This window comes from Rosa rugosa, chromosome 2, assembly GCF_958449725.1.
Source record: "Rosa rugosa chromosome 2, drRosRugo1.1, whole genome shotgun sequence".
NCBI classification, from domain to species: Eukaryota; Viridiplantae; Streptophyta; class Magnoliopsida; order Rosales; family Rosaceae; genus Rosa; species Rosa rugosa.
This window is the reverse complement of record NC_084821.1, coordinates 46,156,170-46,175,178: the sequence shown is the minus strand read 5'-3', so window position 1 is coordinate 46,175,178 and position 19,009 is coordinate 46,156,170. Positions and strand designations below refer to the sequence as shown.

At 37.5% G+C, this 19,009-nt stretch overlaps 3 protein-coding genes and 1 long non-coding RNA gene across 4 annotated transcripts; 2 read left to right on the top strand and 2 right to left on the bottom strand.

Annotated features, from left to right (window-relative positions):
• Positions 1-4,302: 4,302 nt before the first annotated feature.
• Positions 4,303-5,803, bottom strand: LOC133728109 (zingipain-2-like). Its single transcript, XM_062155516.1, has 2 exons — positions 5,527-5,803; positions 4,303-5,068 (listed from the first exon to the last, which is right to left on the bottom strand). The coding sequence occupies exons 1-2, from the start codon at positions 5,756-5,758 to the stop codon at positions 4,383-4,385; spliced, it is 918 nt and encodes a 305-aa protein (XP_062011500.1). The 5' UTR covers positions 5,759-5,803; the 3' UTR covers positions 4,303-4,382.
• A 1,519-nt stretch (positions 5,804-7,322) lies between these two features.
• Positions 7,323-8,008, top strand: LOC133734399 (uncharacterized). The gene is made up of 2 exons (XR_009858251.1): positions 7,323-7,748; positions 7,851-8,008. It is a non-coding gene; the product is annotated as an uncharacterized LOC133734399 (long non-coding RNA).
• Positions 8,009-9,438: 1,430 nt separating this feature from the next.
• On the top strand, positions 9,439-10,142 carry LOC133730860 (uncharacterized). The gene is made up of 2 exons (XM_062158371.1): positions 9,439-9,452; positions 9,704-10,142. Exons 1-2 carry the CDS (start codon positions 9,439-9,441, stop codon positions 10,140-10,142), a joined length of 453 nt encoding a protein of 150 aa, XP_062014355.1.
• A 4,162-nt stretch (positions 10,143-14,304) lies between these two features.
• LOC133731844 (polycomb group protein FIE1) lies at positions 14,305-18,436 on the bottom strand. Its single transcript, XM_062159273.1, has 13 exons — positions 18,207-18,436; positions 17,895-17,960; positions 17,628-17,750; positions 17,389-17,469; positions 17,214-17,306; positions 16,991-17,066; positions 16,093-16,172; positions 15,946-16,017; positions 15,485-15,544; positions 15,120-15,216; positions 14,903-14,966; positions 14,751-14,810; positions 14,305-14,649 (listed from the first exon to the last, which is right to left on the bottom strand). Exons 1-13 carry the CDS (start codon positions 18,381-18,383, stop codon positions 14,586-14,588), a joined length of 1,113 nt encoding a protein of 370 aa, XP_062015257.1. The 5' UTR covers positions 18,384-18,436; the 3' UTR covers positions 14,305-14,585.
• Positions 18,437-19,009: the final 573 nt, after the last annotated feature.

Here is a 19,009-nt window from a genome sequence, read left to right as displayed (position 1 = left end):
GTAATTCATAATAACCCTAACATTTCTTTGCAGTAAAAGCCCTAACATTTCAAAACAAAAGAAAAATTGCAGAAAAAGCACCAACCCATGAGTTTTCCCCAAACAAGCACCAACCCAGCTTTGCTCCATCCTTTCTCCAAAACTAATACAAAACCATTCACTCAATACGATCAATTTTGAACCTCAATTCATGATTACACTAGAAGAAATCTTCAAGACGTCTTCGAAGTTCAAATGATTACAGAAACCTCTCACTGATCCAAACAACAAAAAAGACAAAAAAGTTCAAATGTTCAAAAGTTCAAATGTTAAACTGTGAAAAACAACTAAAGAAACTTACACATGGCTGTGCAAAGACAAAAAAGATAGAGATTGTGCAAAGACAAAAAAGATAGAGAACATAGCAGCAACATATGGAACCTATAACATTTCAAAATGTATCATAACACGAAACCATTACAAACAGAACACCACATACCGAAGAGCTAATGATGTCTTCTAAGGTCTTCTTAAAATTTTCATCTAGCAACACCTCGTTTCCGGCCCAAGGCTTACAAAGTGTATTCTCCTCCTTAAGGGACTTAGAACCAATGGAAGTAGACCTACATTGTTCATGACATGTATCTATCAGCCATTAATAAATAGAACTGAAGAGACTAAACTATTAACAAAGTATGAATTGATCAATAGAAAATAACTCAATGACAGTAAAAGATAGGTAAGATCTATATCAGATTGCTACCCGTTGTATCTGTAAATAGGTGCAAAAATCAACCAAGACCAAGAGACTCTACCTGTGAAGGGAATTTGCAAACTCTACCTGAAGTCCCATTGAGGATACTAATCTTAGCATTTCACCAATAAGCAAAAGAAACTAGTGCCCAGAAGAAGATAGTAGAAAGTTTGAAACTATATTTACATATACACATCCCAAAACATACAACCTAAATGGTGATAGCAGATGTGTTTTATTTCAAACTACATCTCTTTCAAATCCCAATTTTCAGTCTAGATGGTACAGGAATGATATAAGATAGCCCCGAGGAACTGAAGGCACACACGGTTTGCATATCTAGCTACAATGAGTTTGGCCACACACGGTTTGCATATCTAGCTACAATGAGTTTGGCCACGGTTTCCATCCTGATATGTAGATGTTAAGAAGCCAGTACAAGAATAAACTGCACTACATATTCTGGAACCACCAGTTACCAAATGGGCATGCTTCATGGACTTTTGAATGAAAAATCAACCAAGTATAATCAAAACCCATAATCAAATACCAAACATGAATCTAAAGCAAGAGATCAACCCCAGAAAAAGATAATTGAAAAAGTAATAAGAAACCCCAAAAAAGCAGAAAGAGAGAGAGTATGTTCTACCTGAGAGTGCAGAAATGAAAAATTCGAAATAAACCAAAATTAGTACGAAAAACCCTCAATTTCCTCAATTTTAGAAGAAATTGAACAATTCAATAAGCCATATACTCATCATATAAAATAGAGACAGTGAGAAACAAAGTGGTGTTAGAATTGGAAGAGTAGAATAGATGAAAGTGAAAGTGATTTTTGTTTTCCCAGAAAGATGGCTGGAGATTTAAGTAAAAGAATCAAAATTTAACTTAGCCAAACAAAGAGAGCAAAGATCTAGGAGAAATAGGAAATACCAGAGACGAGCCTCGAACTGTGAACGATTTCATTGAAACGACGAGATCTAGGGTTGAACGAATGGGTGACCAAGAGACTACAGAGAAAGAAGATGTAGTTGGGACTTTTGGATTCGAGTACCCAAACGCTAGATAGTTCATCGATCATAGATCTGATGAAAGAAAGACAGAAAGAAAGAAGCACGTAGAGAGCAGAAATTCAACAGAGAAGGCGTCACCCAAAGAAAAACTGCTCGACTATTTTTCTGTTTATGATTTGATTCTCTTTTGCAATCTAACATAGAGTTTAGAACCCGACGGCAGAGACTTGGGGTAGCAATTGATATCAAAAAATGCGACGGGGTAGTTTTGCCGTCGTATAAAAATATGATTTATGCGACGGGGAAGTTCTGCCGTCGTATAAAAATATGATTTATGCGACGGGGTAATTCTGCCGTAGTACACCATTCTTGTCTCTGCGACGGAGTCAATTTGCTGAAGCAAATTGTCCACTTTCCGCCACGGCAATTACACGCCGACGCTAATCAGTGTAGCCAAAACAATTCTTTTTTGTAGTGGGGACTGTTATGCTTATGTTTTGGTTCCATGTTTTGGTCTCATGTCCAATTATACTATTAATGCAGGAATTCAGTTTTAAAGCAGCTCTCTCTATGGATCACAGAAGGATGCAATTTGGAAGTTGGAATGTGGAGTAAACTGGTTTATTGATTTCAGTTTGGTTCCTTTTTCATTGAAAGATGTTTATGTGCAAGACTGCAACATTTGTGGATTAATGCTTTGTGCAATGTAGTGATTGTACTGCATCAGTTCATTGTTGGACTGTTATCTTTGTTTCATTGAAAGATGTTTATGTGCAAGACTGTAATATTTGTGGATTAATGCTATGTATTTCACTATTTCTGGAGATGGAACATTGAAGTTCATCAGTTGAATCAGTTTATATGTGCTGTGCTGCAGTCTTGTCACTCTTGTGTAGCTGGGAAACTGTAAAACACTTTCAGTTTGTGGTTATGTACAGGAACCGAAAACAGGTCAAAACCGAACCGAACAGAACGGTTCGGTTCAAGAGCGGTTCCTACTAAAAATAACATTGTAATCTAACTGGAATAAGCTAAACGGTTCGGTTACAGTTCCGGCTAAAACTAACGTTTTCAGAACCGATCCCAGGCCTAACCACATGTAACCAAAAAGATAGAATATGGAATATCTATAAACTTCCACTTTTCAATCCCAATAATGAGTAGTGGAATAAGGACGTAGTTTTTGTGGATGGAAGTTTTTTATTGTGCTGTTCAATGTATGCATGGATTCATCGGTTTTATTGGGCAGCTTCAATGTAGCACTTAAAAAGTGGGTTATGATGAACAGTTCCACCTCCATCCTGAGACTGCCGTATCGCCCTATACACGTACATCTGCTTGGTTCAATCTGATCGGGAGCTCTTATTGGTGGCTGTTTATCATAAGGAGCAAGGTGGTGTTGAACTTCTCTGCCATATTTACTGGTTTGATTTATCACGAAAAAATTGAGAAGAGTTAAGAATTTGGGAAACCCAGTATTGATTTTACGCGCGTCGCTCTTCATCCATACTCCATAGCGACTCTAGCTGTTAGCAAATTAGCAAACATGATATTTTCTCATGGTTCGGACAGCTGCTTTTACTTGGGAAAATGAAGGCGAATGGAGATGGCGGTCCAAAAACAATGAAGGAAATATTCGATGGCATCAAAGCCTAGAGATCCAACATGGTTTGGCTCTAAATTATTAATTCTATATTACTATTTCAGAAGAAAATTATTTCTCTTCATTTTGATGCATGTATTGTATGCCCTTTTGTGTAAGCCATCTTAGAATTTGCTACAGCGATCACAATGGAGGAAAGCAACAGTAAGAACAAGAAAAATCATATAGATGTACATAATGGATATGCATATTTGATAGAAAACTACTTGGAGACCACACTAATCCGCAGATGAGTTCTCACATCTGATATAATCAAGTCATTAACGGTACACTTTGAAGTTCCTAAACCGCTTTTTCTAATTTCGACCACTAAACCAACTCGCATTGTGAAACCCTAATTTGACACACTCGATACAACTAGACTCAAACAGACCTTCAGTAAATGATTCAAAAAGGCCATTGTAGCAAAAAGAGAGCTAGGGTTTAGAGGGGGAAAGGTTACCATTTCTTTGAGGATATTGTTGCCGTCTTTAGTGATTATTTCAAGCAAAAGAACTTCTTGTACGTTCCTATCAAGCCAATAAATTCTATAAACACAACAGATTAATTAAAATAAAAATAACCCTTAGTTTTTTTTTTTCATTACATTCTTGATAACATTTGAAGGCTACCTATAAGATATCCAAAAAATAAAAAATAAATAAAGAGAGGGAGACAGTTGCCGTATAAAATCCAGAAGGTTGCCTAAAAGAATCCATTCAGGTTTGGTTCCCATTTCTCAAAAGCATAACATCTCAATGCATGAATGGGAGTAGGAAATTCACAAAACGAAGATTGGAATAATTAAACTGAATAGAGAAGTTTTGCAGAATTCAAAGCACCAAAAGTAATCATATAGGCTTTGATTAATATTACATGAAAAACCGGATCAAAATCATCAAGTTATAGCTAAGTTCAGTAATCACTTTTTATTTCTTAGTTTTCTTTCCATAGAAGGACATGAGATGAGATGATGACTTAATTGTAAGTACGTCTATCCTTCCGGGGTTTGACCTGGACCCCCAACTATCTTACTTGGACCTTCGGGGTTTGACCGGGACGGAGCAATATCATCGGTTGGGTATATAGGAGCACTAGCAATTCCGCAAATACCTTCCGGCTTAGTCGCAACATTCCTTCGCATTTTCATATAACCCTTGTCACCCCATTCCTCTCCCCATGAATTTTTTATTTTCCAATAATCTACACCGTTTTCAGTCCCGTACCCAACTATAGTAATGGCATGGTTCGCCTTATCTATATCAAAATTACATTTCCCCTCTCGGTCCTCAAATATATACCAACCTGTGTAATAATCAAATTCGTCACATGTGAAAACTGAGGCAGTGACTGGTTGATTGGCCACAGCTCTCATCAGATCCATTTCATTATTAGGGACCCGTTCATAGCCAGTTATTGTGGCTGCTGGATAACTGACGGTGGTGTTGTCGCATGCTTGCGTGTCCGTACCTTTGTATGGATACTTGTCACTATAAGCGACTCCATGTTCTTTAATGTAATTAAAGGCCTTCAATCTGTGACCACTTCCCCTGCAGCCATTGGTACCAAAGTCTCTACTGCAGTCCAATAGTTGTTGCTCCGACAATACTCTCAATTCGCCGGTCGCTCTTTGGGCAATTCCTTCGACAGCAGCTACAGCTGCAAACGCCCAGCAACTACCTACACGTACACACAAAATGATTCAAGGGACAAACTTAAAAACAGTTATGCGCGGACTGGAGACTTGCAACTCCATTATCGTATATAAAGTTCGTCATTTGCAATATAATTCACAATGCTAGCTGAAAATTCATGTACTTTAGACAAGAGAACAAGATGAACTTGATTTGATTATAGTGAAGCAGCGAATAGAACCCCCTCCTACTAAATAAATGAAAGGAGAAGCATCCCTCATGCCAATGACCACCAAAAAAGCTAAAAGCAAAATGGAGAGTGTTTCAATTAAGCCATGTTGCAATTGTACGTACCTATCTTTTTGTAATATATGTGATATACAACAATTTAGTGTCTAGCAAATAATAAAGGATGACGATTTCTTCTTAAAGTTAAAAGAAGACAAACGATTTAAACAACAAATTAAGATGACCACACAAGAAAAATTATTTGTTGCTTCTTACCACACCCTAGTTGGTTCTTGACTGGGGTAACTAGTCCTTCTTTTACCCAGTCGATTTCTGTGGGAAGATCGTTAAGGTTCAAGCTTTTGTACCTAAAGTTAAAAGATGAGTTTGATGATAAGGTGGTGGTGGTATTAGTGGAACTCGGTTTTGTTGGGGGCATGCGCGGTGTGGCTTCAGCAAACAATGGCAAGAAAAATAGGGTAACAATGAGAAACATTTTCTGATCCATTGGTTATCTACGGAGAAAACAGAGAGTTAGAGAGTTGGGGTTATGGTGTATGGGTTCTTGACTTATTGTTCTTAAGTCTATATATATAGTACTGCTAGCTAGTTAGGTTCAGTCATTCAGATGTTGAATTCATTTCAAGGATATATCTGTTTCTTTATAAATTGGATTACATAATTATGATCTGTTTGTGTCTAAACGATTTGTGCATGCTAGTTGCTTCGTCAACATCTAGATTGCGTCACCATGCACTATCTAATCGTTTCCTGTCACTATGGAAATCCACTAAGTAATCGTTTCCTGTCATTGTCGATCGATCACCATGCATATATACTCATTCGTCTCATAGCTAGTTTGTCCAACCTTCAAATGTCCCGAAAAGGCATGTACGTGCTGCTTTCAGTAATTTTCTTTTTCCACTCTATAGCCTATGCCCTATGGGATTCCTCCTTAATCACGAATACGCGTTTTTTTTCAATATTAGCTTAATCTGAAGGAAGGCTGCTTCAGCGGTTTGCTTTCTTTTATAGTTTTCCTAAATTTTAACCTTTCTTAAATGTTCATTTCATGCATAAAAAGCTATTTCTTTGTTTCTTTTCTTATTTCTTCAGCCAAATCCTATCCTACATGAGCTCCAAAACAAGGACTTGAAATTTATATTATTGTCCTGACCTACTCTTTTAAGTCTTTCTTAAATAGACTCTTCAAGCTAGTTGCATAGCCGTTTGAATTGTACCTACGTAGTGATAACGTACAGCTAGTAACCTAGTAGCAGTAGCTTCGATGAGTTGATTTGTGTCATTTTGATCACCAATACGCGTTTAGAATTCCCAATGTGAATTGAAACCTGCTTTACGGATTTGCTTTCTGTTTTAATCTTCCTAAATTGCCTCCTAAATTGCCAAGGGCCGGTGTTGATCGAACTGCATGTTGATCATCATCCATACCCCCCTTTCTATTTGAAGAACTAATTTTTGTTTCATGGTTTTCGGTCCTTTTTGGACCCCTACGATATACCTTCAGTCTTTATAACAATCAAGCCTTATATACTTTCGCATTTAATTACCAGTTGTTATGTTTAAATTTTCAAGCCCTTGATCGATGGACTATTACGAGACTATTTGTATGTTAGACTAAAGGGTGGACTCAATGTCATTGCTTCAAGAAAATTCACATTAATGACATCGATTGTCCATATTTTGAGACCAAGATTGGTAAAAGCTCCCCATAATTTCACTATCGGATTAGTCAATGAATGTATTTTAGGGTCAGATTTTATTTGGTACTTTTGCCTTTTCAAAGATCGTAGAAGAGATTGATGATATTTCAAACCCATAGATTGATGATATTTCAAACCCACAGATTTACTCGTATATCATGGGGGTTTTGATTGATTGACGTTTTATATATCCAAATTTGGATTACACGCATTACTCTTTTTGAATGATGGCCAACTTTTTATTTGCTTGTACTGTAATATCCGGAGAGTTACTGAGCTGTAATTCCACGTACACCAGCGACTTAATTAATTTGCTATATAAACAGCACCACCAACTCTCTCCCTCCCTCAAGGATCAATACTTACAAATTAAACAGAATCAGAAGGGGAAATGATGCGTAACTTTCTCCTCCTCGTTCTCTTCGCTTGTTTCCTCCTTTCTCCGGCTGCCGCAGACGCCTCTCCTGGACAGAGGGACGACATTGAAGAAGGCGGTTGGGAAGAGTCCTATAACATAGACAAAGCTCAACGGATCGCCGGGTGGGCGCTCTCCAAACACAACTCGAATTCTTCCTTTCTCGATACCTATTTGAGCCTCGCGGGCATCGACAGCGTCTACACTCAGGTCGTATCGGGACATCTCTACAAGATTAGGATGAAGGTCGTCATTCCGTACTCCAGTGACCCTTCTTCTGAATACACCTATGAAACTCTTGTGTGGGAGCAGCCTTGGATCAACTTTAGGCAATTGGAATACCTCCGTGCAGTGTGATGGTGAGAAGTATTATGGATCAGGCTAGGCCGGTTGTCAATATTTCTATCCTAGCTATGTACTCTGATTCATCCTCTTATCGTTTTGTTTGTTCTGATTTACAGGGTCGATCAAATGAATGAAATAAAGGCTCAATAAAACTATTTTACCCTGGGTTTCTGACTATTTGGGCCTCTTTCTGTTTGTATTTACTGTCTGTTTTTTCTGTACTGTGTTCACCAACAAAAAATGAAATGAGATGTACGCTTATTTAGTTAATGTACGTGTTCTAATCTTCTCTCCTTAATCTGCCTTTTAATGTTCAACTTTTACCCAACTTAGTCTGCCAGTGACATCGTTTCTTCATTTTCTTAACTTCAATTTTGTTATAAAACAATTAACAATTTTGACCTCCAATTCCCAGCTTAACTAGCTTGGACCCATAATTTTTCCTTCAACTTGCATTGAAATTTATTTTTTGTAGAACTTCGTAAATTTGTTTTGCCAAATTAAATAGCATGTTCTTGTGGAGTAGTTCTGGGAGTTAATTTCTTTCTACTACACCAGCCTCATTCGCAGCACTCAAAACACTATTTCCTTGCTTTTCTTAGGCCATGGAAACTCCATTTCATAAACTTTAGGTTTCCTATTAAATAAGCAAATTTATAGAGGTATTATGGACATGCAACTGGATATGATCACACAACATTGCACAGTCGATCAGATGAGTTTGCTTTGGCGGCTTAATTTAGAATGCTATCAGCAGAGAGTAAAATAAAAACCATATTAGTGAGATTGAAGTCATGGGTTGGTTATGTTATTGTGTTTTATGAGATACATGAATTTGAGAGAGCTAGTTTTCTCGCGTACTAGGCTACTAGCTAGCGGTATGTTTTTTTGTTTTGTTTTTATTTTTTATTTTTAATAGATATACTATGAGTAAGTTAATTTCATAAGATGAGATGTATGTGATATCCAAAAAAATAGTTCACCTAACATTACTTTACTTTAGAGTTTTAAAGCAGCTCATTTTGCAGATGAACAAAAGAAATTGGCTGCTTCTTCTAAGTTAATTAATTAGAAGATCGCATTTCATTTAGGCTAAACCTGCCAATGAACTAGATTTTGATCCGTCTCCATTCTTAACTAACGGATTTGAATTTGATAATTCAGATCCGTTAACAATTTGGATCCATTAATCCGTTAACTTAACGAATCAAATACTGATATAAGTTGATCCGATATTTCTTGACAATAACAAAATATTATATTTATCAGTATATAATTATTCTCTTTAAATATAAAAATAATTATATATATAGATTTAGATAAAAATTTACAAAAACTAAAAATCTTTAAACAGTTGAATATTTTACCATTTTGTATTGCCTAGCTATTGTGATAAAAGTTTAATACTTTTCATTTAAAAATCTAATAAGACTTAAGACTTAAGGGTCCTTGACCCACAGCACTAAAATGAGCAAAAATTATATCACTCACTCCAGCAACAGACTTTTATTCCCACTAACCTAATTTGAAGCAAACTGACTATTCTACCCTCAACTTAATTACTAAATTACAGCCACTACCTCTCTCTCTCTCTCTCTCTCTCTCTCTCTCTCTCTCTCTCTCTCTCTCTCTCTCTCTCTCTCTCTCTCTCTCTCTCTCTCTCTCTCTCTCTCTCTCTCTCTCTCTCTCTCTCTCTCTCCAACGATGCCGGCATATAGGTAAGGTAATTGCTTATGCTTCTAATAGTTGAAGCCACATGAGTTGAATTATCCAACACATGACCTTGAGCTTGCAGCCATAGTTTTTGCCCTCAAACTGTGGAGACATTACCTATATGGAGCCCAGTGTCAAATCTTTACAGACCATAAAAGCCTTAAGTATGTGTTTTCACAGAAAGAACTAAATTTGAGACAAAGAAGGTGGATGGAATTGATTAAAGATTATGATTGTACTATTGAGTATCATCCAGGCAACTTGTTGGCCCTAAAATTATCGAAATCACAACTGATAAAATCAAGGTGATCAAGGAGAGGCTCAAAACAGCACAAAGTAGACAAAAGAGCTATGCTGATAATCATAGGAGGCACCTTGAGTTCCAGATAGGTGATTGGGTTTTCTTGAAGCTATCTCATTGGAAAGGTGTGGTAAGATTTGGTAAGCGTGGGAAACTTTGTCCAAGATACATTGGTCCTTATAAGATTGTGGAGCGAGTTGGTCTTGTCGCCTATCGCTTGGCATTATCCCCACAGTTGTCTAGGATACATGATGTCTTCCACGTATCCATGCTTCGCAAGTATGTGGCTGATCCTTCACATGTGTTACGAGCTCAACCCATTACACTCAGGGAGTATTTAACTTATGAAGAAGAACCAGTTCAGATCCTTGACCTCCGTGAGCAAGCACTCTGAAACAAAGTCATACCTTTGGTTAAGGTATTATGGAGAAATCACCTGGTCGAAGAAGTTGCTTGGGAACCAGAGGATCAAATGAGACAGCAGTACCCATGTCTTTTTTCTTGACAGGTACAAAATTTTGGGGACGAAATTTTATAAGGTGGGGAGAATGTTATTCCCCGTACCAAAATACTTTAACTTACTACTAGTTACAGTTAGTAAAAGACGATTTTCGCTTCGTGGACTTCTACTATGACTTGGTATCAGTGTTGGCAGTCGACCGAGTTGAAGTTGATGGCAAATCGACCGAGTTTGTGTAGCCAGCGATCGTCGTGCGGCGGCGCCATCGATCATGCAGCCGGCGGTGACTTCGTGCAACTCCGGTAAGTTAGCTTGAAGACGCTGCTGAAGACGACTTGGGTCCCGGGTAGACCTGTAAATGGATCGGATCGACCTAAATCCAAATCCGTTTACTTAAAAAAAAATTTGATCCAAACCCGCTCCGTTAACCCGGTGGATCATTGTTAGCTTGATCCAAATCCGTATCCGCCGGATTAACGGATACCCGATCCGTTAATCCGATCCGTTTATAATTTCAAATATTTTAAAATTTTAGATAGTAATATTAAATTTATATCATGATACCTCATAAGATATTAATAAAATATTAAAACAACATGAAAAGTATCACCAAAATTAGAATTACATTATCAAAATTCTTAATGCTTCTTGGAATCTTGGGTGATGGACTGTCCCTTAGATTTCTGCAAAAAAATTTGTATTAGAAATTTTTCATATTTTATATTTTATATTTTTTTTTAAAAAAATTATATTAATAAAAAATAATATTTTATTATTACAAAAACGGGTCGGATCATTAACGGATCGGATAGACCTAAATCCGTATTGATCCGTTAAATAAATGGGTTAACGGATTCGGATCATTAACGGATCAACGGATCAAAATTTTCGATCCAAACACGTCCAATAGCCACAGATCTGGAGCGGGTCTGGATCAAAATCCGGTCCATTTACAGGTCTAATCCCGGGTCTGTAACCGGAAGGAGAAGAGGAAGTGGGTGCCCAAATCATTTTTTTTTTTGTAAAATGAGTGCAGAATTATTATTACTATTATTTTTTTTTTTGGTAAAATGGGGGCAGAAGGCGCAGAAAGAACGAAAAAAGAAAACAAAAGTTCTATTGGGGGGCAATTAATAAATGTTTTGAATTGATGTAATCTCCTTGTTTTTTTTTTTCCTTAGTCAAAGTTTTATTTGTCTAATTTTAGAGAGATTAATTCGCATTCCGGCGATCGAAAGGTCTACTGGGGGGCAATAAACCTCTCCGCTCCCATGTGAGATCTCCGACAACCTCTTTGGGGACTTCCGGCGAGGTTTCATAAACCTCTATTGCCCCCCAATAGGCCCCGAATAAAGGTCTATTGGGAGGCAATAGACGTTTATTGCCCCTCTATTTGGGGGCAATACAGATCTATTTGGGGCAATAAAATTTTCCGGCGACCTATGAGATCTCTGACGACCTCTTTAGGGACCTTCGGCGAGGTTTTCAGAGAAGCCCGGTGGACAGCAGCCGGTGACGGGAATCCGGGGATCGATGGCCGGACTCTGGTGAAGTCTCCTATGACTTCTTTCTCTTCCATTTTCTCTCTAACAAAAGGGTGAAGGTAAAATAGTCTTGAAAAAAAAAAATCTTAATTGTGTATTACGGAATACCTTATTAGAGTCTTTATGGGTAAGGGAGAATTAAAAAAACTTAATGGGGTAAGCAGAAAAAAAATAACTAGAATTAGGATAAATGGACGAAAACCTAGACTTAATATACTAAACGAAGTGGGATTAGTGAACCGAGTATTGGATCGAGGTTGAAATTTATTTGTTACTAAAGGGATCTGTATTTAGGTTTTTCTCTTTTTAGCGGCCAATAAACCCTAATTAGAACCTATAAATACATACATACAGCTACTTGTCGGCCAGTAGATTTCTTTTCTTTTCCCTGCCGAATCACAAAAACTCGAGTTGATCCTATCATTCATATCGAATTATTCGATCATGATGAAAAATTCTAACAGAAAGAAAAACTCGTGTGATCAAACTCGAGCAGATCGTATCACTCCAACCCGTTCAAACCATCGTTGTTGGTCTGATCTTCCAGTTGACCTGTCAAGATCAGTGGCTGAGCGTCTCATATATCCTGATTTTCTTCGCTTTCGTGCCGTATGCAAAAACTGGCAGGGAGCTTTTTCCGACGACGATGACCTTCAGCGACGTGCAGTATTTCCTTTGATACGGGTTGACAGTTCTCATTACTTCCACTCTACCAAAACCCAAACCGTTTGTACAGCGCGCTTCTTTGATTTGCTGTCCCCATTACAAGTCTTCCCTATCAGAAACGTCCCTATCAGAAACGTGGTACAAGAACAAGAACAAGTGCAAAAAGAGGACCTCGTTTATCCAAGCTTTTGCTGTTCATACTCCGGTTGGTTGCTGTTGTTAAAATCACATCCCTCAGATTACTATAAAGAGATAAAGTCCAGACTCTTTGTTCATAATCCTTTTTGCAACGAGACTCTGGAATTGCATCTGCCTCCATCACTTCGGGGGCACTACCTAAACAGAGAGGTAGAGGTAGCAGGCTTCTCGACCACTCCAACTTCTCCGGATTGTGTTATCTTTCTCCTGTGGAAAATTCATAAATGCAATGGTTATGATTCTGATCCTAATTACGAGGAGTGGGATGAGTTCTTTATAACCACATACAACAGAAAACATCGAAACCAAAAGTATAGAAGTTGGAGTGTGCATGAACTTCCTCTTCGCAATCCCAAAAATAAGGAGTGGAAATTTATCAAGGACGTGGCTTACGTGGATGGAAGTTTCTATTGTGCTGTGGATATGAATTCAAAGGTTGTATTGGGTACCTTCAATGTAGCACTTCAAGAGTGGGTTATGATGATGAAGAGATCCTTGAGACTACCATCTCGTCCAGAACTCATGAACTTGGTTAAATCTGATGAAGGGCTACTATTGACAGTTTGTTATAAGGAGCAAGATGGTGATGAACTTTTCTACCATATTTACCAGTTTGATTTGTCACGAAAAGAATGGACAAGAGTTAAAAGTTTGGGAAACCGAGTATTGATGTTGCATAGCCGTCCGTCAGTTGCGACTCCGGCGGTGGGGATGATCAGTAAATTAGCAAACATGATATTTGTCCGTGGCTTGGACTCGGACAGCTATGTTGCTTTTACTTGGGAAGTTGAAGGCGAATGGAGATGGCGGCAATTAGATAGCATTATATCTCAGTAGTCAGTAGGGATTTCGACTTTGAATAGTCTAGACTCTAGAGAACATGGTTCAGCGTTGAATCAGGATTATCGTAGGCAATCATCTCTCTAGATTATGATCGTCATGGCTATGGCATGGTAAATTTCAAACCACAGTCGTCAAGGTAGTTCTCATTTGTAGGCTTTAACTGTAAGCCATCATTCAGGCGTTACTTGGCAATTCATCAGGTTGGTTGAAGGCCAATCTTGATAGAGCTCCTTTAGTCACTTTTAATATATTCTTTATTTATTTGGTTTCTAGCAGTATATGACATGGTTGATGATTCTTTGGTTCTTCTGTCAAAGTTTCTTTCCTTTACTAAGGAAGTAGTCCAGTGCTGAGATGAATTTATGCATCAAGTTATTATAAACAGCACGTAAAATTTGAAAAAGAAGATGACACAGAATCGCATATTTTGGGCTATATAGGGTTATAAGAAAGCAAACACATTGGCACTCCTGGTTTTCAAAGGAATACATGGTTCTGCGCTCCTCACCCGATTTGTTTCTATTCATCTGGAGTTAAAACGGTTTAGTTCTGGAGTAATAGTTGGGAGAGAAGATAGCAACCTAGGTATGACATATCATTCATATATTTGTACGTATGGAAACTTGAAGCAACTCGTTTATCTTTCAGAAAACGGACATAGTTTAACACCTTAACACAACAAATGAATTTCCAGGCAGCTTCCAATTCAGAGAGGAATTGATGAGTGGAATTGATACTAAAGTCTAAGTGGTCTCTGATCACATTAATTGCGGACTACAAAATTGCAGCCTTAAACCCAGTATTTCTTCACATAGGTAACACTCATGCAATGCCACAACAGGAAATGCCAATCCAAGAACTATAACATACTTTTAGAATATTTCAATTACAGACTCGGAACTAGAGTTGCTATAAACATTACATAACTAGGCTTGAGTAAAAAGGTTCACAATTTAATTAACTCTACTCTAAATTTCCATCCGTATTTCATGCCAGTAAGGTTGCTCCCTTGGTTCTATTCTGAATAACACCAAATACATTACCACAAATGAAAAAAAAAAAAAAAAAACTGACCAAGAACATCGCTAAGCCCTTTGACCAATTAATCCACATGGATAGGCTAGCTTTAAGAATTTTCCATGACATCCCAGCGCCAAATAGTGCCGTCCTCACAGCAGCTGAGAATGGTGCTGCAATACACAAACAGGAAAAGTTGCAAATTATCAGTTGTTATTGCAGTAACAATCATAAAATATTTATGCGAAGAATAAATTAACCGTGCAAGAGTCACCTTCCATCAAAGGACATGGCAGTTTGTCTAATTGGAGATTTTGATTGAGGATGAGACAACCTGAAAAAGGTACAAGGGTATGATTACTGATGTATATTCAAACGAGCAACTTTCTTTAGCATGGACTTTTGATAACAGCAAGTCAAACTAACTTTGCGATAAGGACTGGGGGGCTCGATTGTAGTTCCCAAATGAATATCTTTCCTTCTCTATTCCCTGCAAATCAGAAAAGTATAGAGACTAAGTAGTCTGCATATAATTGTGCTACAATTGGCCGGTGTTTCTGAAACTTCAAAAAACTATAAAACAAACTAGTGTAAACTGTAACTCCAACCATGTAACAGAACTTCACAATGCACTTTGCATTACCTATAGCAGCTGCATTATAATGGAAATCACAGGAAAACTTGATAAACCAAATATCACACCCTGGAACAGGGTACTTTTGAAGGATGTCAACAGTGCCCTAATGAGAAAGCAGCAAATAATATTTTAGGCCAACATAATGAGAATTACTGGAGTTCTACACAAATAAACCAAATGAGACAGATGACAGAGGTGAAGCTGAGAAGAGAGAATGATTTACTCTATGGAATTGTTGTTAGATTTTATATATTCCCTTTCATCACCCTCCTCTTATCTCCAACATATTTTCTCTAGTCTCTTGAGTAAAAGAAGGATAACATTATCTAAGGGGCTCTTAACATAAAAAAGAAGAGGGTAGGTATTCTAACCTCCCCGGGAGACTGCTCCTTCATTTTCGGTTCCCATAGCACAATTTCACTGTCAACACTCTGGAAATTCACAGCATACAATTAGCGTAATCATTTGAATATATGAAATATGGCTGTAAGGAGTCTAGAAGCAAATATAAGCGGCCCATATGTGCAACTCATTTTATATCTGGACAAATCATATTACACCATGGAAAATCAATCAAATAGCATTTAAACTTTATTTGGCTTTTGGTTGCTCGCATAAGCTATGTAGATGTTCATACCACCACAAACAGATAGACCAACTTTTGAGAAATATGAATCCGTGTTGATTCGAGTTAGCCAATCAGAAAAGCCAACATATAACTCAACATAATGACATAGACTTTCCATCCCAACAATGCAACTCCTTTCCATTTGCAAAGCACCTTTAGATATGATATGAATAAAAGCACATGATGGATAAAGTTACAACTCACCTTTGAGAGCATAAAATCTCCAAGCCACCTATTACAGTCAACATAGTTTGTGTGAATGGAGGCTAGGAATACCTGAAAGATTAAAGTATTCTCAGTTAAAGTTGGAAAAAACTCTAATGTGTAACACAGATAACAAGAAGTACTCACAGGAAATTGTACGTATTTTGTAGGGAATTTTGATGGAAGATCTGTCCATGTGAAAGATTTCTCTACATATGTCCAGAACTCTGAAACAAAACCAATTATGTAAAGGAAAAAAATAGAAAAACATTTGAATATGCACAGACGACAACCATCCAAACAAGTACACAAGCTGAGCTTCAGAAAAGTGATTACTTTATAGCAATAGCATTACATATTCATGCATATAAGAAGTAGCAAGTTAACAAAAAGGTCAATTTTGCACCAGGTATAGCCCAAAACTCCACATATTTTTTTACTTATCGTAAGACTTGGCTGACACTTATTGCCAGGCAGTAAGGTCTATTGCTCATGGTACTGACTTGCTTTTACCTCATTTTTGTCCTCTTTGTCTCTTGTATCAAGCCTAAAAATTGTAAGGAATTACATGCAGGGAAGTAAATTTGATTTTTTTTTTTTATCAACAATATTGAAAATCTGAAAGCTGTGTACAAAACTGCAGACAGTTATTGCAAAAGTATCTCCAAACAGTTCGAATGGCTCTGTGTGCTGGTCTGCAAAGGAATTTCCAGTTTGGTGGTTAGTTTTCGTGAAATTACTTTCCTAGTAAAATGAAGCTAATTAACAATCAAAAAGAAATTTGAAAAAGAGAGCGGCTTCCTACGTTGTGTCATTAATGCTTCTCTACCTCCCTTAAAGATTATAAGTACACACACTCTACTGACACTTTTGCCTGCAATCTGTTCAATCTCAACAATCCAGTCTAGCAGACAGGATATCTTGAATGGCTAAAATAAATATTGCCACTTTTGTAATGCATGTCATATGCTCGCATCAAATAGCAGAACTATGTCTTAACATCAAATGTATAAATACTCGTATGGTCAGCACCATGAAGTCTTACCTTTCATCGACCATATCTTAATTGTGTTGTCCATGCCACAACTTGCAATGCGATAAATGTCAGATGGATGGAAGTCCTATAATTGTGAGCAAAAGATAAGTAAAATTAACTTCCGAAATCATTTTTTTGTAATCTTCGTTTTTCAAATAATGAAACAATGGAGTTGTCTTTTGAGAAAATTTAATGAATGGGCAGCAGGACATAACTCCTTTTATATACATACCACACTCAAGACTTCATTTCGATGACCCCCTGCTCCAGCGAATATCAAAATACATATTCCAGTATGAACATTCCATAGTCGAACTGACTCATCCTGGTCACATGTGGGATTAATTATGCAGTAGATATATAACTTATATGAAAACGAAAACAAGAAAAGACGTTCTCGTATTTACTTTGCTCGCTGACACTACAAGTGATGACTTCAATGGCTGAGTCCTGATTTCGTTTATCGAGTCACCATGGCCAACAAAACTCTGCACAAAGATGAGTATGTTATAGGGAAAAATCATGGAAGGAATAATAATATTTTTCCTCTATTTTCATTTCAAGTCAAGCATGTTTATATACTTAAGAAAGTTTCAGACTGCACCACGACAAAGTCTAGGAGCCTCAGACCCTAGTAACAATTTACCTTGTCTATCTTCTCACTGCCACAATCAATGACACGCATTGTACCATTGAATCCTCCAGCCACAAGCAATGGTGTTCCATCAACGTTGCACGCCCAGCTCACAGTGTAAAAAGACTCATCCTTCTGATCTACATAGCGCACGAAAATCACATATTCGCAAACAGCTTTAGAAACAGCCAAGGAATACACCACCATTTGATTCATAACCACTAAATAAAGACTAATGCATTCGACAAAAGAACCGAAAGGGCGGCCGTCTTTACTTACATCTTCATCAATGTAAGACTGCAACACAGCTATCACTCCCCCTTCTAAGCATTCATACACAGTCACCTGAAAATTTTCAGAATAAAAAACTTTTTACTCATATGATTTCAATTACTGTAATTTCAGCAGTAAATCTATAACGTTGTGCCTGACATTGAAGTAATTAACCCTACATTACAGCTCAGAATGACCATAATTACCACTACCCTAAAGTACAATTGGCAAATTACTAATCTCTTACAAAGACAAGTTCTTTGTATTTGGGTTTAGTATATCCTAGTGGAGGGCTTATAGGGGATGAGAGAAACAAACCCGGTTGCCGCCGACGGTGGCGAAGACGTTGAAGTAGCGAGAGTCGATGAAGTTGAAAACGACGGCGTATATGGGTTTCTTGCCCTCTTGGAGGCGGTTGGTGACTCTGTACTCTCTCTTCTTGGAGGATGAGAGGGAGCCCACCACCGGTTCCGATCCTAAAGCGAACTTGGCCATGGCCGCAGATACCAGGTTCAACGGCAACTTCTTTGTAAGACGGAATTTAAACAGAAAAATAGGTCCATTATTTTATTTTCCTTATTTATTATTATTACTAGCTTTCCTGCACGCGTGCGTATGGACCGAACTTGCACGTGTATGGTTGAATATTTAATTTTTTGGAGCATTTATTGGCATACTTCTTTTTCATTCGTTGGATAATCTTACGTCTCTAGTTTAGTTAACTTGGATAGGTTGGATCTAGTTGGGATGTCTACTGGATCGAAATATTGAATTTACAATTGCTCGATTGTACGAAGTCTGGGTGTTGGGACCTAAAAATATATAACTGGACCTTCCCAAGCAGCCAGTTTGGTTCAGTGTTTAAGAAAAGAAAAACAATTATGGTTTAGTGTCAAACAGGGCTCATTTAGTGGAGATATTTTTCATGGCATGAAATGAATACATGGTATCGATAGTTTGTGTATTCATGGTGACAAACTTACACATGAAAAATTGATGCATAGTCAAGTGCATGCATTGGCCATAAATGCATAATTAAGTTGATGCATTGAGAATATATGGTGACCTCTAGAAATTTATTTGTCGAGCTAAGTTGATATCGTTGGGAATATATGGTTAAT

Excerpts from the sequence above, each read along its gene's own strand:
- LOC133728109 (XM_062155516.1), bottom strand. The coding sequence starts at position 5,758 with ATGGATCAGAAAATGTTTCTCATTGTTACCCTATTTTTCTTGCCATTG. Across the intron at positions 5,069-5,526 it reads CAAGAACCAACTAGGGTGTG|GTAGTTGCTGGGCGTTTGCA; the intron begins GTAAGAAGCAAC and ends GTGTACGTGTAG.
- LOC133731844 (XM_062159273.1), bottom strand. The coding sequence starts at position 18,383 with ATGGCCAAGTTCGCTTTAGGATCGGAACCGGTGGTGGGCTCCCTCTCA. Across the intron at positions 17,307-17,388 it reads TTGTAGTGTCAGCGAGCAAA|GATGAGTCAGTTCGACTATG; the intron begins GTAAATACGAGA and ends ACATGTGACCAG. Across the intron at positions 16,018-16,092 it reads CAAAATACGTACAATTTCCT|GTATTCCTAGCCTCCATTCA; the intron begins GTGAGTACTTCT and ends TTAATCTTTCAG.